General features: G+C 48.1%; 1 protein-coding gene across 2 annotated transcripts in view; it reads right to left on the reverse strand.

Moving 5' to 3' along the window:
* Positions 1-23,371, reverse strand: part of LOC142584708 (putative ATP-dependent RNA helicase DDX20) — a 152,023-nt gene that overhangs the window by 34,831 nt on the left and 93,821 nt on the right. Inside the window, exons 8-9 of one of the 2 annotated variants that reach the window (XM_075694915.1) lie at positions 20,591-20,696; positions 10,323-10,424 (exon numbers count right to left, since the gene is read on the reverse strand). In XM_075694915.1, the coding sequence (XP_075551030.1) occupies positions 10,323-10,424; positions 20,591-20,696 (208 nt within the window). Of the gene's footprint in view, positions 1-10,299; positions 10,425-20,590; positions 20,697-23,371 lie in introns of both variants that reach the window. The other variant, XM_075694916.1, reaches the window with a different exon arrangement.

The following is a 23,371-nucleotide window of genomic DNA, read 5'->3' on the forward strand; positions in this document are numbered from 1 at the left end:
GACGAGGAGCTACTGGTGACTGTGAACACCATAATACTTGTTTTTTCTTGTGTGACGCCGACGTGCCAGAAAGCGGACGAGAAAGTTTTGGGTGCGGTACAGGGACACTGAGGGCCAGGCGCACACTCTGCTTCCCCGCTGCCAAACTGCTGTCCATAATGTGCCAGCGGTTGGCACGCAGCTCCTTGTCCGACGCTCGATTTATCATAGAGGCACGCATATCCGCGAACGGTTTCCAAAAACGCCTCCATTGCGAGGCGAATTCTTCGTCGACGCCTCAGTGGCGGTGTGGTAAGGCTTAACAAAAACAGCCCCCTTGACTGGAAATGGCCTCTGAGATTTTACGGCGCGCGTGTCACTGTTCAGTCTCAGAGCCCATAGATTATGATTCTTTGCTTATGTGACAGGTGGCGCCACAACAGCGCGGCTCGTAAAGCGGCTCGCTTCTGATTGGTGGTCGTTTTGCGTCTGCCGTGAAAAATGGATCTCGCACCCATTCGCGCGTTTGTCGCGCGTTGCTGCCGCTTTTCGTGAATCTTGCCGCGCGCGACAGCACCGCTCGCCGCGCGTGATGTGTCGCGCACGTTTTTGTCGCTAGTGTGGACGTACCATTAGCCGTCGTCTGCTACGGCAGGCCCACCACCGGCGGCGCCACCGTCGAGGCCGTGCCGAGTGGAGGAGGAGGGAAGTGAATGGCGCTACTTTGGGAGATTGAGGGGCTTTACATGCGCGTCGGCCACAGTCGCTCCGAAAGAGAGAGAGAAAGAAAAAAAAAAGCAACAAGCAAAGCGGCGCGGTGGCGCCCGTCCCACGTCTCTCTCGCGATAGCAGGCTGACGCCACTGGAGCAGCGTGCAACCAACGGTTCAAATGGTTCAACCCAGTTAGAAGATGGCGCCGACAAAGCGCAAAGCTGTGTCGCTTGACACAAAGATGCATATTTTGCAGGACTCTCGATGCGGCTTCAAGGTGAGCGCCCTCGTGAAGAAGTATGAGCTCGTCCAGTTAACGATATCAACCATCTTGAAAACCGGGAGCACCGCGATTGTGAAGGCAAGAGCTATCAGCGGCCATGCCGATCAGCGGAAAAGGGTTAGAGACCCTTTGTACGCCGATGTTGAAGAGGCGCTTTACCAGTGGTTCATCACCAATTGCTTCAAGAAGGCGGGCTTTGTGCGTAAGGACGAACTTCCCCAACCCGCTGAGACCGACCCGGTGGAAGTCGCTGACATACCGAGCTCTGGGAGCATGTTCCTACTGGTGACACAGGTGTTGTGTCGAAGGAGGAGTTTTTGACTGCAGACAGTGCTGCCTCGTTCTGCGATGAAGTCACCAACGAGGCGATCGCCGAAGATGTGCTGTCTCGACAGACGGCAAAGTTGTGCGACGGTGGCGACGACATCAGCGACAGTGACAACGAGATCGACAGTGGCTCCTTGACCCCGACCACGATGTCCACGCAAAGTGCACTGTCGTCGATCGACTCCTTAATTGATGTTATGCATGCTAAAGGATTGCCGCCAGTGTTCGCGCAGCAGCTGGAATCCATGCACACCGCGGTTGTGAATCTGAAGCTGCCGCAAAAGCAAGTGCAGATTTCGGACTATTTCGGCGCGCCTAACCATTGACACGGTCATTGGCGCTAGAAATAAAGTTTGTTTTTTACAGCCTACTGTCTACATCATATATTCTTTAGAGCAAGTAGCGAATTGGAGTTCGGAGCTGCAAAGGTATGTTCTGCGTTTAAAAAAAATTTTTTTTTTTTGATAACTGCAGTCCAGATATAGCGATCATCGGTTATAACGATCATATTTTTCGTCTTTCTCGATATTGTTATAAGTGGACTGCACTGTATTGTCACAATATAGTGAAGGTGAAAAACACAACTAGCAAAAACTATGAATCACGAAACTAACTCTTTATTGGGTGAGCCTGTGCCTAGAAAATAGGTTACACTCAAACCAAATCATAGCGGAGAGCATAGTCGGCGATCGTCAAAAATATGATCTGTGGGTCAAGCGCGTCTGCTTTTATACATAACTCGTCGAAGGCTCCAGCATAATTGCTGGTGCCCGTGTGACTTCCAGAAAGTACTACACAATGCATGCCAGGCATGCAATCAGATTACACAAGGTTCGATGACAACAGACAGCAAATAGAACCATCGACAACATTCAAGAAACTTCCAATAGATGCAGATGCATCTGCATTGAGCAATAATGTTTAACATTTATTAGCCGGTGAGAAGTGGTCACCCGACAAACATTAACAAGTATACGTGTCAATGCCTCCCTCTTAAAAAGCATTGCCCCGATGATGCAACACAACGCAACAGCGAAAAACAAAAGTTAATCAGGAGGTATACAAAGGCTTAAGGTACACAACATGGACTACTTCAGGCCATGAGCAGTGCCGCTGTGATTGCGTAATGCCGTCTGGTAGGACCTCATAGTCCACAGCACCAATACAGATGATCGTGTAAGGTCCGAAATAGCACCGCAAAAGTTTTCCACCAAGTCGTCATTGTTTTATCAGGGTCCAAACCCAAACACATTAGGCGGGTATTCCATGCAGCGTCGTTGAAGATTGTAGTGCCGGCTGTCAGTCCCCTGCTGGTTCTTGATGCGCCGGCGGGCAAGTTGCTGTATCTTTTCGACGCGCTGCAGACAGGTGGCAACATCAAGAGTCCCTGCATCGGGGACGTCTGGCAGCATGGTGTCGAAGGTTGTTGTTGGGTTTCTTCCGTACACCAGGTTGAATGGCGTTACCTCTGTTGTGTATTGTGTTGTAAGTGAAGATTACGTATGGAAGGACATTATCCCATGTCTTGTGACTGAAGTTGACATACATGGATAACATGTCGACAAGGGTCTTATTCAGGCACTCTGTAAGGCTGTTCATCTGCAGGTGGTAGGTGGTTGTCCTGCATTGACATGTCTGGCTGTCTTGCAGGATGACTTGAGTAAGCTCCGCTATAAAAGCAGTCCCCCTGTCGGTGATCAGGACTTCTGGGGCACCATGTCGTAACACCATGCTCTCGCTGAAGAACTCTGCCACTTTGGCTGCAGTACTTTTGGGTAGGGGTTTCGTTTCGGTGTAGCGGGTAACATAGTCGGTAGCCACGACAATCCCCTTGTTCCCATATGTTGATGTCATAAATGGCCCCAACAAGTCTATTCCGACCTGCTGGCATGGTCAACAAGGTGGCTCGATCAGCTGCAGCAATCCAGCTGGCCTTGTTTGTGGTGTCTCGCATCGCTGGAGTCTACATGTGCTGAAATAGTGGGCAATGTTGCTGGTCAGGCGCGGCCAGTAATAGTTCTCTTGTATCCTTGATAGTGTACAGAAGAATCCGAGGTGCCCAGCAGTTGGATTGTCATTAGGGCGTGCAGTACCTCTGGATGCAGTGCCGAAAGAACAACAAGAAGGTAGTCGACATGAACCGGTAAGTTCTTTACAAGTATATTATTTTGCAGGGAAAACGAAGACAGTCCTCGCCTAAATGCTCTAGGGACAACATCTGTGCTGCCTTCTAAGAACTCGATGAGGCTTTTTAGCTCTTGGTCTGCGCATTGTTCAGCAAATTCTTATGCACTTATTGTTCCTAAGAAGGCATTGTTACCTTCGTCATCTTACAGTGGCGGATGTATGGGGTGCATAATAGGCAGTCAGCATCGGAATGCTCCCGTACTGGCTTGTAGACGACGGTGATGTTTAAAACCTGTAGTCCGAGACTCCATCATGCAAGGTGCCCTAAAGAGTCTTTTAGATTTGCCAGCCAACACAAGGCATGGTGGTCGCTTATGACTTCTAAGGGCCTGTCGTATAGGTAAGGACGAAATTTAGTGGTAGTCCAATGATGGCAAGGCATTCTTTTTCTGTCATCAAATAACTGGCTTCTGCTTTTGACAGTGGCCGGCCAGAACAAGCAATGACCCTTTCAAATCCGTCTTTCCTTTGGACTAGAATGGTGCCAAGGCCTAGGCTAGTTGAGTCAGTGTAGATTTCGATACCGGCATCTTCAACGAAGTGGGTGAGTGATGGTGGCGACTGCAGGCATCATTGAAGTCCTTTGAATGCTTTCATTTGCGGCATTTTCCACTTGAACTCGACGTCAAATTTTGTTAGTGATGTCAATGGCTCAGTGATAGGCAAAAGTTCTTAGACGAAGCACCTGTAACAGGCACACAGGCCAAGGTAGCTGCGCACTCCCTTCTTGTCGGCGGGCTGTGGAAAGTCAGTGATGGCATATGTCTTCTGCGGATCAGAATGGAATCCAGGTTTGCTGATGACGTGGTCTAGGAACAGAAGTTCTTCATAAGCGAAACAGCACTTTTCTGGCTTCAGGGTGAGTCCAGATGACTTGAACGCCTCTAGTACTGTGTGAAGTCGCCTCAGGTAATCTTCGAAATTCGTGGCAAAAACTATGATGTCATCCAAGTAGACAAGACAAGTCTTCAGTCCTGCCACTTCAGTACCACTTCAGTCCTGCCAAGACTGTGTCCAACATGCGCTGGAATATCGCAGGCGCAGAGCAAAGTCCGAATGGCATCACCTTGAACTTGTAGGGGCCACATCTGGTGTGATGAAGTGGTGTTCATGCAATCCCTCTCGTCGACTTCCATTTGCCAGTAGCCTGTAATGAGAACCATTAACGAGAAATATTTAGCACTGCAGAGCTGGTCCAATGCGTCTTCTATGCATGGGAGGGGCTATACGTCCTTCTTTGCGATCTTGCTCAGCTGACGATAATCCACGCAGAAACACAGAGTTCCGTCCTTTTTTTTCTTCACCAAGGCTACAGGAGACACTCACGGCTCTTCAAAGAATGGATGAGTTCGTTGCGTAGCATTTGATCGACTTTTTGCTTGATATTATAGCTTCTCGTTCTCGCATCAAAACTCTGTAGAGGCTCTGACGGAGTGGCCGGGTGCATTCTTCAGTTATTGTGCGATGCTTAGCAACTGGTGTTTGTCAAATCCTCAATGACATCGCAGAGCAGTCTTTGTTATCGTCAAGTAAGACTGCTGAGCTGTTTCTGCTTACTCATGGGGAGACTCGGATCGCTGTCGGAGGCTGGCTTGGGAACCACAGCTGTCATTGTCGATGCGGCAGAATTCGAGAAGACCGAAGTATTGCTGGTTCTCGCAATTTTCTCTTATGTGCGATCATGGTCCACTTGCTGCAGTTTGTACTTCTGGTTGAAGCTTGTCAGCATTACTTTCACTTTTCTTCCTTGCAGTCGAGCGATTCCTCTTGTGACAAAAATTTCGAAGTCTAGCAGTAGATGTTGGTTGCTATAAATGATTCCTTCTACATCTTCCAGTGTTTTGGTGCCGATGGAAATGATGATACTGGAGTGAGACGGGATGCTGACATGATTTTCAAGCACATTCAAGGCATGGTGACTCAGAGAGCACTCTGGCGATATCACATGGTCTTCGAGTAGGGTTACCCACTTAGACTTCAGGTCAATGATTGTGCCGTGTTGGCTCAGGAAGTCCATGCTGAGAATTATATCTTGTGAGCACTCCTGGAGGACAACGAGCGTCACAGGGCATATCTGGTCATGAACTGTAATTCTTGCCGTGCAGATTCCAGTTGGCGTAATCAGGTGTCCTCCAGCTGTCCAGATTTCTAGACCGTCTCATGCAGCCTCGACTTTCTTCAATTTGGTGGTGAAAAATCCACTGATGATGGAGTAGTCATCTCCAGTGTCTATAAGAGTGGTGAATTCATGGCCGTCAAGAAGCAGGTTGAGGTCGTTGGTTTGTTGTCTTGCGTTGAAGTTGAGGCGTGGCATCAGGTAATGGCTGCGTCGCATTGTCCTAGTGATGTTTTGTCGGTCAGTCAGGTCTTCTTTAGGTGCAGTTTTCTTTTCTTCAAGGCTTTGTTCGGGTGGCACAGTGTCGTCACTACGTTGTTGAGAAGGTCTTTTCAGCGTCTTCAGCGGTAGCGGAGGATCTTTGGCATTGCAACGAACAGCAACCGCACCTCCGTCGGTTGCAGCTTTTAGTTTTCGACATATGTATGGGCTTACGAAACGGTGACGGGCCAGTTCCGTGCATGGTTGGCGCTGCAGCAACAGGTAACATCTTGGTGACAGTGAATACGAAAGATGTCAGGGCCTCCACTGCATTGCGGCGATGTAGACGACGATGTCACGCGATCGCTTGCCAAGCTGTGGATGCGGCACATTGGCAACAAACCCTCGTAGTCCCAAGTCGCTGTATGGGCATCAGTGGTATACATGGCAGGCTTGTCCGCAGTGATAGCAGAGTAGGTGGTGGTCTGGAGCTCACCATACTTGGGTCTTCCTTGGGTAGCTGCACTGGGTGACAGGCAGACCAGCTGGTGGCTGCGGACAACGGAACTGCGGTACTACGTGGCCCTGGTGTGGGCGCAGAGTCTTGGAGACCCTGGTGGCGGGCGACAGCGGCATAGGTCATCGCTTCCAGCTGGGGCTACAGCGAATCCGGTTGCACCTCAGGAACTCCAAGTGATCGCTGAATTTCTTCTTTGATGATGTCGGCAATTGAGGCCACCTGAGGCTGCAACCTTGGAGCTTCTGCAGTTTATCGCGAATGACCACTCTGATGGTCTCCTGCAGGTTGTTGGTGCCGAGTGCTACACAGAGCTACACAAGCTCTGTGTAGCTTGTGGCAAGTGTTCAGCAGTTGTATTGCCTTGTCCATATATTAAGCGTCTTCTCAATGGTTATGGCCTCGGAAACGAATTAAGAAACGGTTTTGTGCGGGTTGCGTATCAATCTGGCAAAGAGCTCTTGCTTCAGACCCTGCATCAAGAAGCAAACTTTTTTTCTTTTCTGACATGTCGGAGTTGGCATGTCTGAACAGGCGAGTCATCTCCTCAGTGAATATCGCAACGTTTTTATTCGGTAGTTCTACTCAGGTTTCTAAGAGAACTTCGGCTCCTTCCTTGTGTACGACATTTGTGAATGTCTTCAAGAAGTTCTCACGAAATTGGTCCGAAGTTGCTTGGATTGTCTCTCTGTTCTCAAACCAGGTCCGAGCAGCGTCATCAAATGAAGACAGACATCACCCAGCCTGTCCTCGCCACTCTAGTTGTTGAATGTCACAGTCCTCTCGTATACCTCCAGCCAGGTTTCAGAGTCTTCAAACAATGGTCCACGGAAAGCCGATGGCTTCCTGGGCTGTCAAAGTACAATGGATGCTGATGATGCTTGGTCTACATTGTGGCTCCCTGTTTTAGCCTTGGTCTTTCTCGTCGTTACGGGGCAGAAGTCCATGCTCTAGGGGCAGGTTTTGTAGCCTGAGACTAGCTCGATGGTCCTGGACGATGTTGTACTGTCTTTGGAGTTCAGGCTTGGATCATGGCATTTTGGGGACCTCCGGTACATAAACGCATGAGCACCTCCACTAAATGTCACATAGTAGTGACAGTGAAAAACACAGTAGCAAAAACTGTGAATCACGAAACTAACTCTTTATTGGGCATACCTGGGCCCAGAAAACAGTTGCACTCAAAGCACAATAATAGCGGCGAGCACAGCCAGTGATCGTCGAAAATCTGATCTGCAGGTCAAGCATCAGCTTTTACACAGGACTCGTCAAAGGTTCCAGCATAATCGCTGGTGCCCACGTGTCTTCCAGAAAGTACTACACAATGCACGTTGAGCATACAATCAGATTACACAAGGTTGGGTAACAACGAAAAGCAGATAGAACCATCAATGACATTCGAGAAACTTCCAATACATGTAGGTGCATCTTGTGCTGAGCAATAACGTATAACATTTGTTAGCCGGTGAAAAGCCGTCACACGAGAAAGATAAACAAGTACATGTGTCAATAAGCCATTTATCCTTTCCAATAAAGTCTCAGCTATCTTACAGCACTTATCTCGCCTTCTTAATATGTTGTTTACTGTGGACTGTTGTTATGGCTAACCAATGCTGTTTTACTTGGTAGGTAGTTTGTGACTAAAAGCTGCAGTGTGGCGCCAAGTCGTTTACAATCTCTTTGCAATGACTGAACAGTACTCAGAAGGTAAAGAAATCACCGAACGCAAGTGAGAAAACAAGCAGAAGCATGAATGGCGGCCACTTTTTCACGGCTGCAATGCTTGCAACACACGTGAAGTCATGATTGAATAAATTGGATGGGGCACCATACGAGTGGCCAAAATTTTGAGTGCAATTAACCATTTGATTGCAGTTATCAAGTAGTACTATGGACAAATCCAAATGATTAAGAAGGTTGGGCTCTGTATTGCCACTTGTCATGGGGTAATTGAGAGAGATAGAAGGGTCATGATGGCAATACAATATGCAAGATGAGAATGTGAGATATGTAGGGTTGTGCAGATACCGAATAGTAGATTTCGAATCGAATATCGGATCAAATCAAGAAGTAAAAGTCGCGTATTGAATGGAATGTAGAATATCAGAAAATTTTTCATAGAATTGAATGCTTACAAATTTCGGGCAAGAAAATATGATGCTGCACTTGTTTAGGAGTCTCCTAGCAATGCATAACAAGAATTTAAAGCAAGCTATTGGTAACATACGTACATAGAAATCAAGATATACAATATGGTCTACTATTATTAAAGGAAACACCAAATTAGTATGCCAGCACTAATTACAGCTGAGTTTTTCTAGTGCATAAATGTTTGGAAGATAGTTTTTATCAAAAGTATTCCTGTTGAACAGAACCAAGTGCTTATTTTCCTCAGAAACTGATGAATTAGTGACGTTCCGTTGTACTGAATAGCAATAAGATTCAGGTTAATAGTGGATTTGTGCTTTGCGGCAGTCTTTTATTTATTGCATAGAAAGTTTTGCTTTCCTGTTTTTCTCCCTAACGCAGAAGGTCTATCTCCATTTTATGGCATGTGGGTTATTGTAAGGCCAACATGCGCGACAGACGAAAGGACTGCGTATCATGTGACTCATGTAGCTGGTGCTGACAGTAAAGACCAGGCGCCATCCACACCATTTCATTGTCACATTCAGCGAGATTTTCCACCTGTCAAAGGTTCTAAGATCTGCAGGGTCACGGCAAGTTCACGAGGCACTCCCCAACTCATTCATCTGCCGTTCGTGTCAACGCATGTGACCAGGTCATGGCACTTTCGCGCCCGCCACGTAAATACAAAGCTAGTCATGTGTTGCGCTCAGTGCTCCTGTTGTGCTGTAAATTTGACACCAATTGCTGTAAATTCAGCAGCAAGTGCAATATATCCTTGCTCCAATCCGAGTTCTAACACGCTTGGTGGCTCAGTGACTATTGTTATGTTGCTGATGGTTGTGGGTTTGTTTATCTGCCATAGTGGCCGCATTCTGATTGGGTCGGAATACAAAACGTAACCTACTCCTTAGTAGTAGGCATCTTTCAATCAGCAATACCATGAGCAGAACCGAAAACGAGCTTGCCTACACTGTGCCAATGCTGTAGCTCGGGCACAAGAAGAAGCTCACGCAGCCGAGCGCAAGCAGCAACTGCGCACCCAGGATCTAGCAGCTTACCAAGCCGCCGTTTAATGAATTGTTGGGATTAACCCAGTGATAAACACCGGGGCCGCAAGTTTCAGCTTCGCTGGTTAACCATCTGTATGGAGCGCTTGTGACATTTTTTATTTGGTTCAAACGATACTTGGTTGCACCAAATATACAAAATAATCTACTTACTAGTTCATAGACTAAAAATAACTCCGCACTCATTCAATATTGCTAAAGCTGTAGTGCGAGGTTCTTGCATAGAAGCTAAAAAAATCGTTCTAGCACTTCATGTTTTCTGGCAATATCACATTTACGCATACAGCTTCGCTTGCACTTCCCAGAATGGTATTTGAGGCATACGTCATAGCTGAAATCAGTGGCAGCGATATCCACAAACACGCATTTTGTCTTCCCTGCATATGGACGACGACGTGCACAGGAGAACTGTTCTACTGGGTGCAGCACCATTTTGCCATACAAAGTTGTGAACTACACTCGGTTGGCACCCCTAACTCCTCTAGCCACCATACCTGAAAGACAACCTACAAACCTAGAATGAATAGTTTTCTGTGCCTATATGCTTCCTTTATTGACATCTCTACCTCCCCATGGACCGGGTGACTGTTGGTGGTGAGCTGCCCTGATTAGAGATGCTCGGGTCTCTGTGGTGTCGATGGTTCGTTTTCAAAGGTGTCAATTCCAGAACCACAACCAGTTTGCAGTGTGAAACATTCAATTCTTACTCCGCTTCTTTCTTGGAGGAAAGAAAGAGCAGAACACACATTGCACATGCAATTGACAACATTCATGCTCCACCTGACAATTTCAATGCCACCTGCCTGGCAGCGGCCTTATGTCCAAGCCAAGTGGTGCACAGAGTGTGCGAAGCTGCTGCAGTTCTTGAGATCCTGTCACCAATGTGACTGCCTGGCCTGCTGTGCCTGCAAATGCACAAGGTGATCAACACACCCTCTATTTTACAGTACAGTACAATACAACATGACGCAGGAGAACTACTCTCGGCGCCTGGCAAAAATGCACAAAGCGATACCAAATCTTATCCGGCTCAGAAAGACCACAGTAAAGAAAAGACAACACTTACCAAAGCAAAATCTGTTTAAGAAAGGATGTAGGAGGACATTAGCCGTCACATACACAGGCCTGTGAACATACAGAACTTTCGAGTAGTGGATAAAATATTGTCCTATCTGCTTTGGTCCTCAAATCCTTCAACAGAGTAGTCACTAGTGAAACCTCATAATAATAACAGCTAACTTTAAAAAAAATTTCTGAAATTCGCAAGCCTACTGCCTGCAGTCTCAATGTTATAATTTATCAGTACTAATACACATTTCAGGATATCGACGCTTCCGAAACACCAATCGTTAGTGAATTTCCAAGCTATGTTAACAACGCCTCAGTACTGCGAACTCAAGGATGCCTGAATTTCACTGCATCCATCACGGCAAAAGAAGCAGTAGGCTAAAAGATGATGCAGCATGCAAATAAAACTCTTTGGACCTTGCTTCATTGCAGAAAAGGGGCAGGAAACAAGCAAAATAGTTAATCTTTCGTTAGTGCTAGAAATGTGCTTATTTTTGGTGCTTCTATGTTTTCACATTATATTTCAAGATGTAGTAGTCAGAATGTTACTCCGATACATAAAATTATAATCTGATCACTGGTGTTCTCAACAGATGTATAGCAGAAATAATCATTCAGACAATTTTTCGCAATTCTTATGTGAAACATCAAAGAAGCACCTCAAGGAACATGAATGAAAATAATAGTCTGCTATTATAGTGCAAAAACACTACTAGCCTATGAACCTAGATTTTGCCTCTGTCTGTATGAAGCCTCTTCATACAACCCCATGAGAAATGTACAAAGAGGCTATGCTTGCATGGTATCGCAGGCACATCCATTATCTTTTGAAAGTTGTTACCCATGCATTTCGCTGCGCGTGATGTCATAAAGATATACCAATGACATTGCAATTGCAAAGCATTTAATTCGCAACTGGTCAAACAACAGCTTAGCAATGCCTAGCTTGGTGCAAGAAAATGGCTAATTTAGTTCAAGAAAATGTGCTTTCGCACAATATTCTTTCGTTGGCACAGTCAAACTGTCTGTCATTTTTAACTTTAAGTACCGAGAGTAAAAAAAAAAAAAATCTGATGTATACAAAATATGCATTTAGTTCCTAGTTCCCAATTTTTGTAAGTCAGATTATGCAAAAAAAAGTTATTATGAAGATTTGTTGGCATGAATTCTAGCCATCGTGATGCCCATGCCATGCGGGAAAGCAGTAGCTTTGCAAATGTGAAAATGGGCAAGTTTCTATTGTACAGGGGGCATTCAATCTTTTGAAATGCTAGGAGACTCCCAAGCATGTTCAACATGGTATTTTTTCGCCAAAATATGTAAGTATTAAATTTTGTGAAACATCTTCCAATATTCAATTCAATATTCTGTCTTTTTTCTTGATTCGATTCAATATTCAATTTCAAATGTACTATTTGGTATACGCACACCCCTAGTTTACACAACTGAGAACCAGTGGGCACTCAGAACTTGCTTCGTCCATTATTCTAGCATTCTTGCTTTTAAATGGGTAAACGAATTCACCTTCATGACTTGCTTCAACGCAAACTAAGCAGAAAGAACACAGTGCACATGAAGCTACCACCACTTGGTGCACACTCTTCCTTGAATTATCGAATGTGACTATCGCAGCGGCGAAACTATCGCGAAAGGCAAACGTTTCAGAATACCGCCTCAGATCTTTCAAGACAGGTTCCCGTGCATCCCGCTTCAATGCCAACTAAACACTGAGAACACAGTTCACACGAAGCTACCACCACTCGGTGCACTCTGTCCCCATCGCAGACCTCTGTCAAGATACGGCCCATGCATCTCGCTTCAATGCCAACTAAGCAGTGAGAACACAGTTCACACAAAGCTACCACCACTCGGTGCACTCTGTCCCCATCGCAGATCTCTGTCAAGATACGGCCCATGCATCTCGCTTCAATGCCAACTAAGCAGTGAGAACACAGTTCACACGAAGCTACCACCACTCGGTGCACTCTGTCCCCATCGCAGACCTCTGTCAAGATACGGCCCATGCATCTCGCTTCAATGCCAACTAAGCAGTGAGAACACAGTTCACACGAAGCTACCACCACTCGGTGCACTCTGTCCCCATCGCAGATCTCTGTCAAGATACGGCCCATGCATCTCGCTTCAATGCCAACTAAGCAGTGAGAACACAGTTCACACGAAGCTACCACCACTCGGTGCACTCTGTCCCCATCGCAGACCTCTGTCAAGATACGGCCCATGCATCTCGCTTCAATGCCAACTAAGCAGTGAGAACACAGTTCACACGAAGCTACCACCACTCGGTGCACTCTGTCCCCATCGCAGATCTCTGTCAAGATACGGCCCATGCATCTCGCTTCAATGCCAACTAAGCAGTGAGAACACAGTTCACACGAAGCTACCACCACTCGGTGCACTCTGTCCCCATCGCAGATCTCTGTCAAGATACGGCCCATGCATCTCGCTTCAATGCCAACTAAGCAGTGAGAACACAGTTCACACGAAGCTACCACCACTCGGTGCACTCTGTCCCCATCGCAGATCTCTGTCAAGATACGGCCCATGCATCTCGCTTCAATGCCAACTAAGCAGTGAGAACACAGTTCACACGAAGCTACCACCACTCGGTGCACTCTGTCCCCATCGCAGATCTCTGTCAAGATACGGCCCATGCATCTCGCTTCAATGCCAACTAAGCAGTGAGAACACAGTTCACACGAAGCTACCACCACTCGGTGCACTCTGTCCCCATCGCAGACCTCTGTCAAGATACGGCCCATGCATCTCGCTTCAATGCCAACTAAGCAGTGAGAACACAGTTCACACGAAGCTACCACCACTCGGTGCACTCTGTCCCCATCGCAGACCTCTGTCAAGATAGGGCCCGTGCATCTGACTTCAATACAAACTAAGCAGTGAGAACACAGTTCACACGAAGCTACCACCACTCGGTGCACTCTGTCCCCATCGCAGATCTCTGTCAAGATACGGCCCATGCATCTCGCTTCAATGCCAACTAAGCAGTGAGAACACAGTTCACACGAAGCTACCACCACTCGGTGCACTCTGTCCCCATCGCAGACCTCTGTCAAGATACGGCCCATGCATCTCGCTTCAATGCCAACTAAGCAGTGAGAACACAGTTCACACGAAGCTACCACCACTCGGTGCACTCTGTCCCCATCGCAGACCTCTGTCAAGATACGGCCCATGCATCTCGCTTCAATGCCAACTAAGCAGTGAGAACACAGTTCACACGAAGCTACCACCACTCGGTGCACTCTGTCCCCATCGCAGATCTCTGTCAAGATACGGCCCATGCATCTCGCTTCAATGCCAACTAAGCAGTGAGAACACAGTTCACACGAAGCTACCACCACTCGGTGCACTCTGTCCCCATCGCAGATCTCTGTCAAGATACGGCCCATGCATCTCGCTTCAATGCCAACTAAGCAGTGAGAACACAGTTCACACGAAGCTACCACCACTCGGTGCACTCTGTCCCCATCGCAGACCTCTGTCAAGATACGGCCCATGCATCTCGCTTCAATGCCAACTAAGCAGTGAGAACACAGTTCACACGAAGCTACCACCACTCGGTGCACTCTGTCCCCATCGCAGATCTCTGTCAAGATACGGCCCATGCATCTCGCTTCAATGCCAACTAAGCAGTGAGAACACAGTTCACACGAAGCTACCACCACTTGGTGCGCTCTGTCCCCATCGCAGATCTCTGTCAAGATAGAGGCCGTGCATCTCGCTTCAATGCCAACTAAGCAGTGAGAACACAGCACACACGAAGCTACCACCACTCAGTGCACTCTGTCCCCATCGCAGATCTCTGTTAAGATAGGGGCCGTGCATCTCGCTTCAATGCCAACTAAGCAGTGAGAACACAGCACGCACGAAGCTACCACCACTCGGTGCACTCTGTCCCCATCGCAGATCTCTGTCAAGATAGCGGCTGTGCATCTCGCTTCAATGCCAACTAAGCAGTGAGAACACAGCACACACGAAGCTACCACGACTCAGTGCACTCTGTCCCCATCGCAGATCTCTGTCAAGATACAGCCCATGCATCTCGCTTCAATGCCAACTAGGCAGTGAGAACACAGCACACACGAAGCTACCACCACTCAGTGCACTCTGTCCCCATCGCAGATCTCTGTCAAGATACGGCTCATGCATCTCGCTTCAATGCCAACTAAGCAGTGAGAACACAGTTCACACGAAGCTACCACCACTCGGTGCACTCTGTCCCCATCGCAGACCTCTGTCAAGATACGGCCCATGCATCTCGCTTCAATGCCAACTAAGCAGTGAGAACACAGTTCACACGAAGCTACCACCACTCGGTGCACTCTGTCCCCATCGCAGATCTCTGTCAAGATACGGCCCATGCATCTCGCTTCAATGCCAACTAAGCAGTGAGAACACAGTTCACACGAAGCTACCACCACTCGGTGCACTCTGTCCCCATCGCAGATCTCTGTCAAGATACGGCCCATGCATCTCGCTTCAATGCCAACTAAGCAGTGAGAACACAGTTCACACGAAGCTACCACCACTCGGTGCACTCTGTCCCCATCGCAGACCTCTGTCAAGATACGGCCCATGCATCTCGCTTCAATGCCAACTAAGCAGTGAGAACACAGTTCACACGAAGCTACCACCACTCGGTGCACTCTGTCCCCATCGCAGATCTCTGTCAAGATACGGCCCATGCATCTCGCTTCAATGCCAACTAAGCAGTGAGAACACAGTTCACACGAAGCTACCACCACTTGGTGCACTCTGTCCCCATCGCAGATCTCTGTCAAGATACGGCCCATGCATCTCGCTTCAATGCCAACTAAGCAGTGAGAACACAGTTCACACGAAGCTACCACCACTCGGTGCACTCTGTCCCCATCGCAGACCTCTGTCAAGATACGGCCCATGCATCTCGCTTCAATGCCAACTAAGCAGTGAGAACACAGTTCACACGAAGCTACCACCACTCGGTGCACTCTGTCCCCATCGCAGATCTCTGTCAAGATACCGGCTGTGCATCTCGCTTCAATGCCAACTAAGCAGTGAGAACACAGCACACACGAAGCTACCACCACTCAGTGCACTCTGTCCCCATCGCAGATCTCTGTCAAGATACAGCCCATGCATCTCGCTTCAATGCCAACTAGGCAGTGAGAACACAGCACACACGAAGCTACCACCACTCAGTGCACTCTGTCCCCATCGCAGATCTCTGTCAAGATACGGCTCATGCATCTCGCTTCAATGCCAACTAAGCAGTGAGAACACAGTTCACACGAAGCTACCACCACTTGGTGCACTCTGTCCCCATCGCAGATTTCTGTCAAGATAGCGGCCGTGCATCTCGCTTCAATGCCAACTAAGCAGTGTGAACACAGCACACACGAAGCTACCACCACTCGGTGCACTCTGTCCCCATCGCAGATCTCTGTCAAGATACGGCCCATGCATCTCACTTCAATGCCAACTAAGCAGTGAGGACACAGCACACATGAAGCTACCACCACTCGGTGCACTCTGTCCCCATCGCAGATCTCTGTCAAGATAGCGGCCGTGCATCCCGCTTCAATGCCAACTAAGCAGTGAGAACACAGCACACACGAAGCTACCACCACTCAGTGCACTCTGTCCCCATCACAGATCTCTGTCAAGGTAGCGGCCGTGCATCTCGCTTCAATGCCAACTAAGCAGTGAGAACTCAGTTCACACGAAGCTACCACCACTCGGTGCACTCTGTCCCCATCGCAGATCTCTGTCAAGATAGCGGCCGTGCATCTCGCTTCAATGCCAACTAAGCAGTGAGAACACAGCACACACGAAGCTACCACCACTCAGTGCACTCTGTCCCCATCGCAGATCTCTGTCAAGATACGGCCCATGCATCTCGCTTCAATGCCAACTAAGCAGTGAGAACACAGTTCACACAAAGCTACCACCACTCGGTGCACTCTGTCCCCATCGCAGATCTCTGTCAAGATACGGCCCATGCATCTCGCTTCAATGCCAACTAAGCAGTGAGAACACAGTTCACACGAAGCTACCACCACTCGGTGCACTCTGTCCCCATCGCAGATCTCTGTCAAGATACGGCCCATGCATCTCGCTTCAATGCCAACTAAGCAGTGAGAACACAGTTCACGCGAAGCTACCACCACTTGGTGCACTCTGTCCCCATCGCAGACCTCTGTCAAGATACAGCCCATGCATCTCGCTTCAATGCCAACTAAGCAGTGAGAACACAGTTCACACGAAGCTACCACCACTCGGTGCACTCTGTCCCCATCGCAGATCTCTGTCAAGATACGGCCCATGCATCTCGCTTCAATGCCAACTAAGCAGTGAGAACACAGTTCACACGAAGCTACCACCACTTGGTGCGCTCTGTCCCCATCGCAGACCTCTGTCAAGATACGGCCCATGCATCTCGCTTCAATGCCAACTAAGCAGTGAGAACACAGTTCACACGAAGCTACCACCACTCGGTGCACTCTGTCCCCATCGCAGATCTCTGTCAAGATAGCGGCCGTGCATCTCGCTTCAATGCCAACTAAGCAGTGAGAACACAGCACACACGAAGCTACCATCACTCGGTGCACTCTGTCCCCATCGCAGATCTCTGTCAAGATAGCGGCCGTGCATCTCGCTTCAATGCCAACTAAGCAGTGAGAACACAGTTCACGCGAAGCTACCACCACTTGGTGCACTCTGTCCCCATCGCAGACCTCTGTCAAGATGCAGCCCATGCATCTCGCTTCAATGCCAACTAAGCAGTGAGAACACAGTTCACGCGAAGCTACCACCACTTGGTGCACTCTGTCCCCATCGCAGACCTCTGTCAAGATACAGCCCATGCACCTCGCTTCAATGCCAACTAAGCAGTGAGAACACAGTTCACACGAAGCTACCACCACTCGGTGCACTCTGTCCCCATCGCAGATCTCTGTCAAGATACGGCCCATGCATCTCGCTTCAATGCCAACTAAGCAGTGAGAACACAGTTCACACGAAGCTACCACCACTTGGTGCGCTCTGTCCCCATCGCAGACCTCTGTCAAGATACGGCCCATGCATCTCGCTTCAATGCCAACTAAGCAGTGAGAACACAGTTCACACAAAGCTACCACCACTCGGTGCACTCTGTCCCCATCGCAGATCTCTGTCAAGATACGGCCCATGCATCTCGCTTCAATGCCAACTAAGCAGTGAGAACACAGTTCACACGAAGCTACCACCACTCGGTGCACTCTGTCCCCATCGCAGATCTCTGTCAAGATACGGCCCATGCATCTCGCTTCAATGCCAACTAAGCAGTGAGAACACAGTTCACGCGAAGCTACCACCACTTGGTGCACTCTGTCCCCATCGCAGACCTCTGTCAAGATACAGCCCATGCATCTCGCTTCAATGCCAACTAAGCAGTGAGAACACAGTTCACACGAAGCTACCACCACTCGGTGCACTCTGTCCCCATCGCAGATCTCTGTCAAGATACGGCCCATGCATCTCGCTTCAATGCCAACTAAGCAGTGAGAACACAGTTCACACGAAGCTACCACCACTCGGTGCACTCTGTCCCCATCACAGATCTCTTTCAAGATAGGGCCCGTGCATCTGACTTCAATACAAACTAAGCAGTGAGAACACAGTTCACACGAAGCTACCACCACTCGGTGCACTCTGTCCCCATCGCAGATCTCTGTCAAGATAGCGGCCGTGCATCTCGCTTCAATGCAAACTAAGCAGTGAGAACACAGCACACACGAAGCTACTATCACTCGGTGCACTCTGTCCCCATCGCAGATCTCTGTCAAGATAGCGGCTGTGCATCTCGCTTCAATGCCAACTAAGCAGTGAGAACACAGCACACACGAAGCTACCACGACTCAGTGCACTCTGTCCCCATCGCAGATCTCTGTCAAGATACAGCCCATGCATCTCGCTTCAATGCCAACTAGGCAGTGAGAACACAGTTCACACGAAGCTACCACCACTCGGTGCACTCTGTCCCCATCGCAGATCTCTGTCAAGATAGCGGCCGTACATCTCGCTTCAATGCCAACTAAGCAGTGAGAACACAGCACACATGAAGCTACCACCACTCGGTGCACTCTGTCCCCATCGCAGATCTCTGTCAAGACACACCCCATGCATCTCACTTCAATGCCAACTAAGCAGTGAGAACACAGTTCACACGAAGCTACCACCACTCGGTGCACTCTGTCCCCATCGCAGATCTCTGTCAAGATACGGCCCATGCATCTCGCTTCAATGCCAACTAAGCAGTGAGAACACAGTTCACACGAAGCTACCACCACTCGGTGCACTCTGTCCCCATCACAGATCTCTTTCAAGATAGGGCCCGTGCATCTGACTTCAATACAAACTAAGCAGTGAGAACACAGTTCACACGAAGCTACCACCACTCGGTGCACTCTGTCCCCATCGCAGATCTCTGTCAAGATAGCGGCCGTGCATCTAGCTTCAATGCCAACTAAGCAGTGAGAACACAGCACACACGAAGCTACTATCACTCGGTGCACTCTGTCCCCATCGCAGATCTCTGTCAAGATAGCGGCTGTGCATCTCGCTTCAATGCCAACTAAGCAGTGAGAACACAGCACACACGAAGCTACCACGACTCAGTGCACTCTGTCCCCATCGCAGATCTCTGTCAAGATACGGCCCATGCATCTCGCTTCAATGCCAACTAAGCAGTGAGAACACAGTTCACACGAAGCTACCACCACTCGGTGCACTCTGTCCCCATCACAGATCTCTGTCAAGATACAGCCCATGCATCTCGCTTCAATGCCAACTAAGCAGTGAGAACACAGCACACACGAAGCTACCACCACTCAGTGCACTCTGTCCCCATCGCAGATCTCTGTCAAGATACAGCCCATGCATCTCGCTTCAATGCCAACTAAGCAGTGAGAACACAGTTCACACGAAGCTACCACCACTCGGTGCACTCTGTCCCCATCGCAGATCTCTGTCAAGATAGGGCCCATGCATCTGACTTCAATACAAACTAAGCAGTGAGAACACAGTTCACACGAAGCTACCACCACTCGGTGCACTCTGTCCCTATCATAGATCCCTTTCAAGATGCACTCTTAGACAAAGGTACACCCTTTGGGGTGTGTATCTGCCATACAACAATAATCGTCATCTGCCTTGCTTGCATTTCCTTTCTTGAAAATGCTGCGCCCACTACATTCTTGTCAGGAATGCTATGTCATGCTGATAAAGCACGTACCGTTCGTTACTGGGATGTACCGGGCTCGCAGCGTTAAAGAAAGAAAATGCAGACAAGACAGATGACGTTTATTGTTGTGTGGCAAGATACAACCCAAAAGGTGTTATTTTGTTTTAGAGTGTAGGGCCTGCGCGTCTCGCTTCAATGAGAACTACGCATTGAGAACACAATGCACACAAAGCTACCACCACTCGGTGCGCTCTGTCCCCATCGTAGCTCGCTTGCAAGATAGGGTCCGCGAGGCCGCGCCATTCGCAGCTGCCGGGATGTAGAGTTGATTATGGTTGATAATGGCTCGACGTGAATGGATAAGATGCTAACGAGCAATAACAGGTTATAATGATCGGAACATCATCGGCGCACCTGGCACCACTACGTCAGCAGTTTTCTTGCGTCATCATTCACTTTGCGCTGCCATCCGCAGCAGTTCCATGTTGCCGCAGCGCTGTCGTTTCTACTGGTCCAATCAAGTTTCATATCATTGACAATGACACCAAGGTGCGTGAAGATGAGCAAGTGGCACTTATGCATACTTAGACAACTCCCAGAGAAATTCCTGCATGAATTTTTTTCATCACTGTTCATCATTAGAACAATGCCATGACTGCTTGATGGAATGGTGGCCACAAAAGTGTCACGCTATTGGCTCAATTTGCCAATTAAACATCAAATGGCAGTTTGCCTCTGCACATGGTTAGAATGATTGCTCACCGTAACGGCCAGCCCGTCCAGAACGGTGGAGATGCGTCTCCAGGTCATACGCCACGTCAAAGTGGATGACCAGTGTGACCCTTTCTGCATCAATGCCACGAGCTGCCTGGAATACAGTAGACCGTTATTCACAAACCGGTCTGCAGAAGAACAATAACAAACATCTGTGGTAGGTCTCATCTGCATACCATCCATGCCTAGCTCTACTTCTTTAGCTCCACTAATCCATACAGTATAATGACACATCATCAGAGAGGTTGCAGCATCTTCTGATTTAGTGTGATTGCAGAAGCCACAAAGGCAAGGAAACCCATGCAGTAGTGGCACCAGATTTTCCTATAGGTAGTAAGGTTAAACCTCAGTATAGCGAAATTCTCGCTATAACGAAATATATAACTTTTTATAACTTCCTGTCCATAGAACACTATGTATGTTGAACTCCAATATATCAAAGTGTGTTTACACATGGTTTCAATGTAACAAAATTTCACTGCCACTTCAGAGAACCGAGATAATAAATTGAAACTGCCACGGGCGCAGTGGTTCAACTGGCTGAATTGCAAGCAGTTGCTTGTGAATGCACCTATCAAAGTGCGAGACATGCAAGAGTGGCCTGAATGGAGCAGCATCTGATAAACATTAGTCGTGATATTACTAGTAGAATTAAACGCAAGACCCTCTCACCATGATATTCTGTATAAAGTTTAAATGGGACAAGATCCTATCCCACCCCACACGACATGTGCTGTGGGTGTAGGAAAAAGCGTGCGAGGGTGAGGCTATACATGAGACCAACTGTGCCGACAGCGATGACGAGCAACAGGAAGGGCGGTCACCAGAACAGGTGTGTTTTAGAGGGGTGAAAGGCGGATGGGAGAGAAAAGCACGGCACATAAATGGGTGTGGCGAAAGTATGCAGCGGCTCAATTTTCAAAAACCCCACCCCCAGGAATTCACATGCTGTCTTTTGGCGCAAACACCTAGTAGCTAGATTTATTCATTGTAACCAATAACAGGGCATGACAACATTATAGTACAGTTGAACCTCGCAATAACGAAATCAGCAGGGAACGCAAAAAAAAAGGGCTTTCGCAAGAATTTTGTTGTAGGGAAATGAGACAGCACAGATAGGTAATGCATCACAGAACAAAACTTTACTGTCAAAATTCCGTTAGCCTACTTTGGCAAGCTTTGCTCGAGGATATAGAACTGCACTGCAATAGTACAAAGTGCGCCGCATGTGTCGATCAGCAGTGGTAGCACTGCCGCGGGGCAGTATTCTTGGCCCATTGCTTGGTCAAATACAATCACTTTTGCAAGATTTTGTGTAACTCGGCATCGGACGCAGAGCAACAGCACTCCACGCAAGCAGCAGCATTTCTCCAGTGCACGCTCCAGTGCTCCAGTACACGTCGGTGCCCATAGGCACCGACACCTCTGGTGCCGAGTACGAAAGTCATCGTATCATGTATACCCGAAGGCAGTCAATTGAGATTACGGCCCCTTCGCACAAATCTACATCCGGCGCGGAATCCGCACGAGATGCCCGTCGGGTGGCACCAAGACCAGCGTTCCTGAAGCAAGAAATGCATATTCCTAGACGATCGCTCAATCACGGCCCAATGCATGGCACTCCATGTTGTGACTGCAGTCTCAAGTGCCATAAACAATTCCACACAGGTGGGACGTGGATTTCCTCGTTTTTGCTGCACTAGGTGCGAAAAAATCATCGTCACATGTCAGTAGCAACATTCATGCTGTGTTGAATGGCTGATCATCAAACAAGATGGCAGCCATGACGTGTTCCCGGCGCACGCAATCACTCCTGGTGCTTGGTTGTTTTTGTAAACAAAAATGGCGGCGCCCACGCAAGTGTAATGTGGTGGTATTTTACACTATTTTAGTGCAAAGCAATCGCATTTGAGCACATTATGGAGCCTGCTAGCCTTCCGGTAAATTTTGTTGATGCAGGGTTGTAGTGCAGCGACATTTCATTGTCAAGAGGTACGAAATGCATTGAATCTTCTGGCCATTTGCTGAGGATACGAAAATATTTTGTTGACGCGAGAATTTTGTTCTCGCAGGGTTTCATTGTCGTGGGTTTTGACTGAATACAGTTAATTTTGTCACAGAACACTCATGAGAGCTTATGGTGCCACGGCAGCTCGTTGTTAAATACAAGTGTTGTTAAACCTGGTAATGTTTTAAGTGGGCTCAACTGTACTTTTTGGGCTCAGTCAAATATATCAATGCCTGCCCCCCCACCCCCTCTCTCTCTCTTTTTTGTGCAACCCAGTTATACAAGTGATTGGCTATAACAATGGGATTTTCTTGGCACTTGAATATTCTTATAAGTGGGTTCAACTGTGTGTGCCTATCAGTCTAGCATTTTGCCTATTTCTCCCTTAAAACCTCCATTCTAGCCACCTTGCAGACTTGCCTATGCCTGTAGTGAACCCGGTCCTATCAATCTCTGTCCTGCAATTTTTCCACCAATATTCCAAACATTTCTTTGCTTATCACAATGGATGACCGGTTAATGCTTCCATCAACTTTGAATCCCAGCACTTCTGGAAGGTGGCCGTTACCAACTGATCTCGCTAGGTGAATACTTTGGCATTCTATTAGGATGTGGTGAGTTGTCTCTGGATATTTGCTGCAGCAGACACAGACTTAAACATGATGCAAATATTTGCTCCTTCATTCACAGCCAACTCTAGCCTCAAAATAGCAAAGCACTTTCATTCGTGTTATCGTACAGATTTTCCCTTCTAATCTCTT

The sequence above is a fragment of the Dermacentor variabilis genome, chromosome 6, assembly GCF_050947875.1.
Source record: "Dermacentor variabilis isolate Ectoservices chromosome 6, ASM5094787v1, whole genome shotgun sequence".
Lineage (NCBI taxonomy): Eukaryota > Metazoa > Arthropoda > Arachnida > Ixodida > Ixodidae > Dermacentor > Dermacentor variabilis.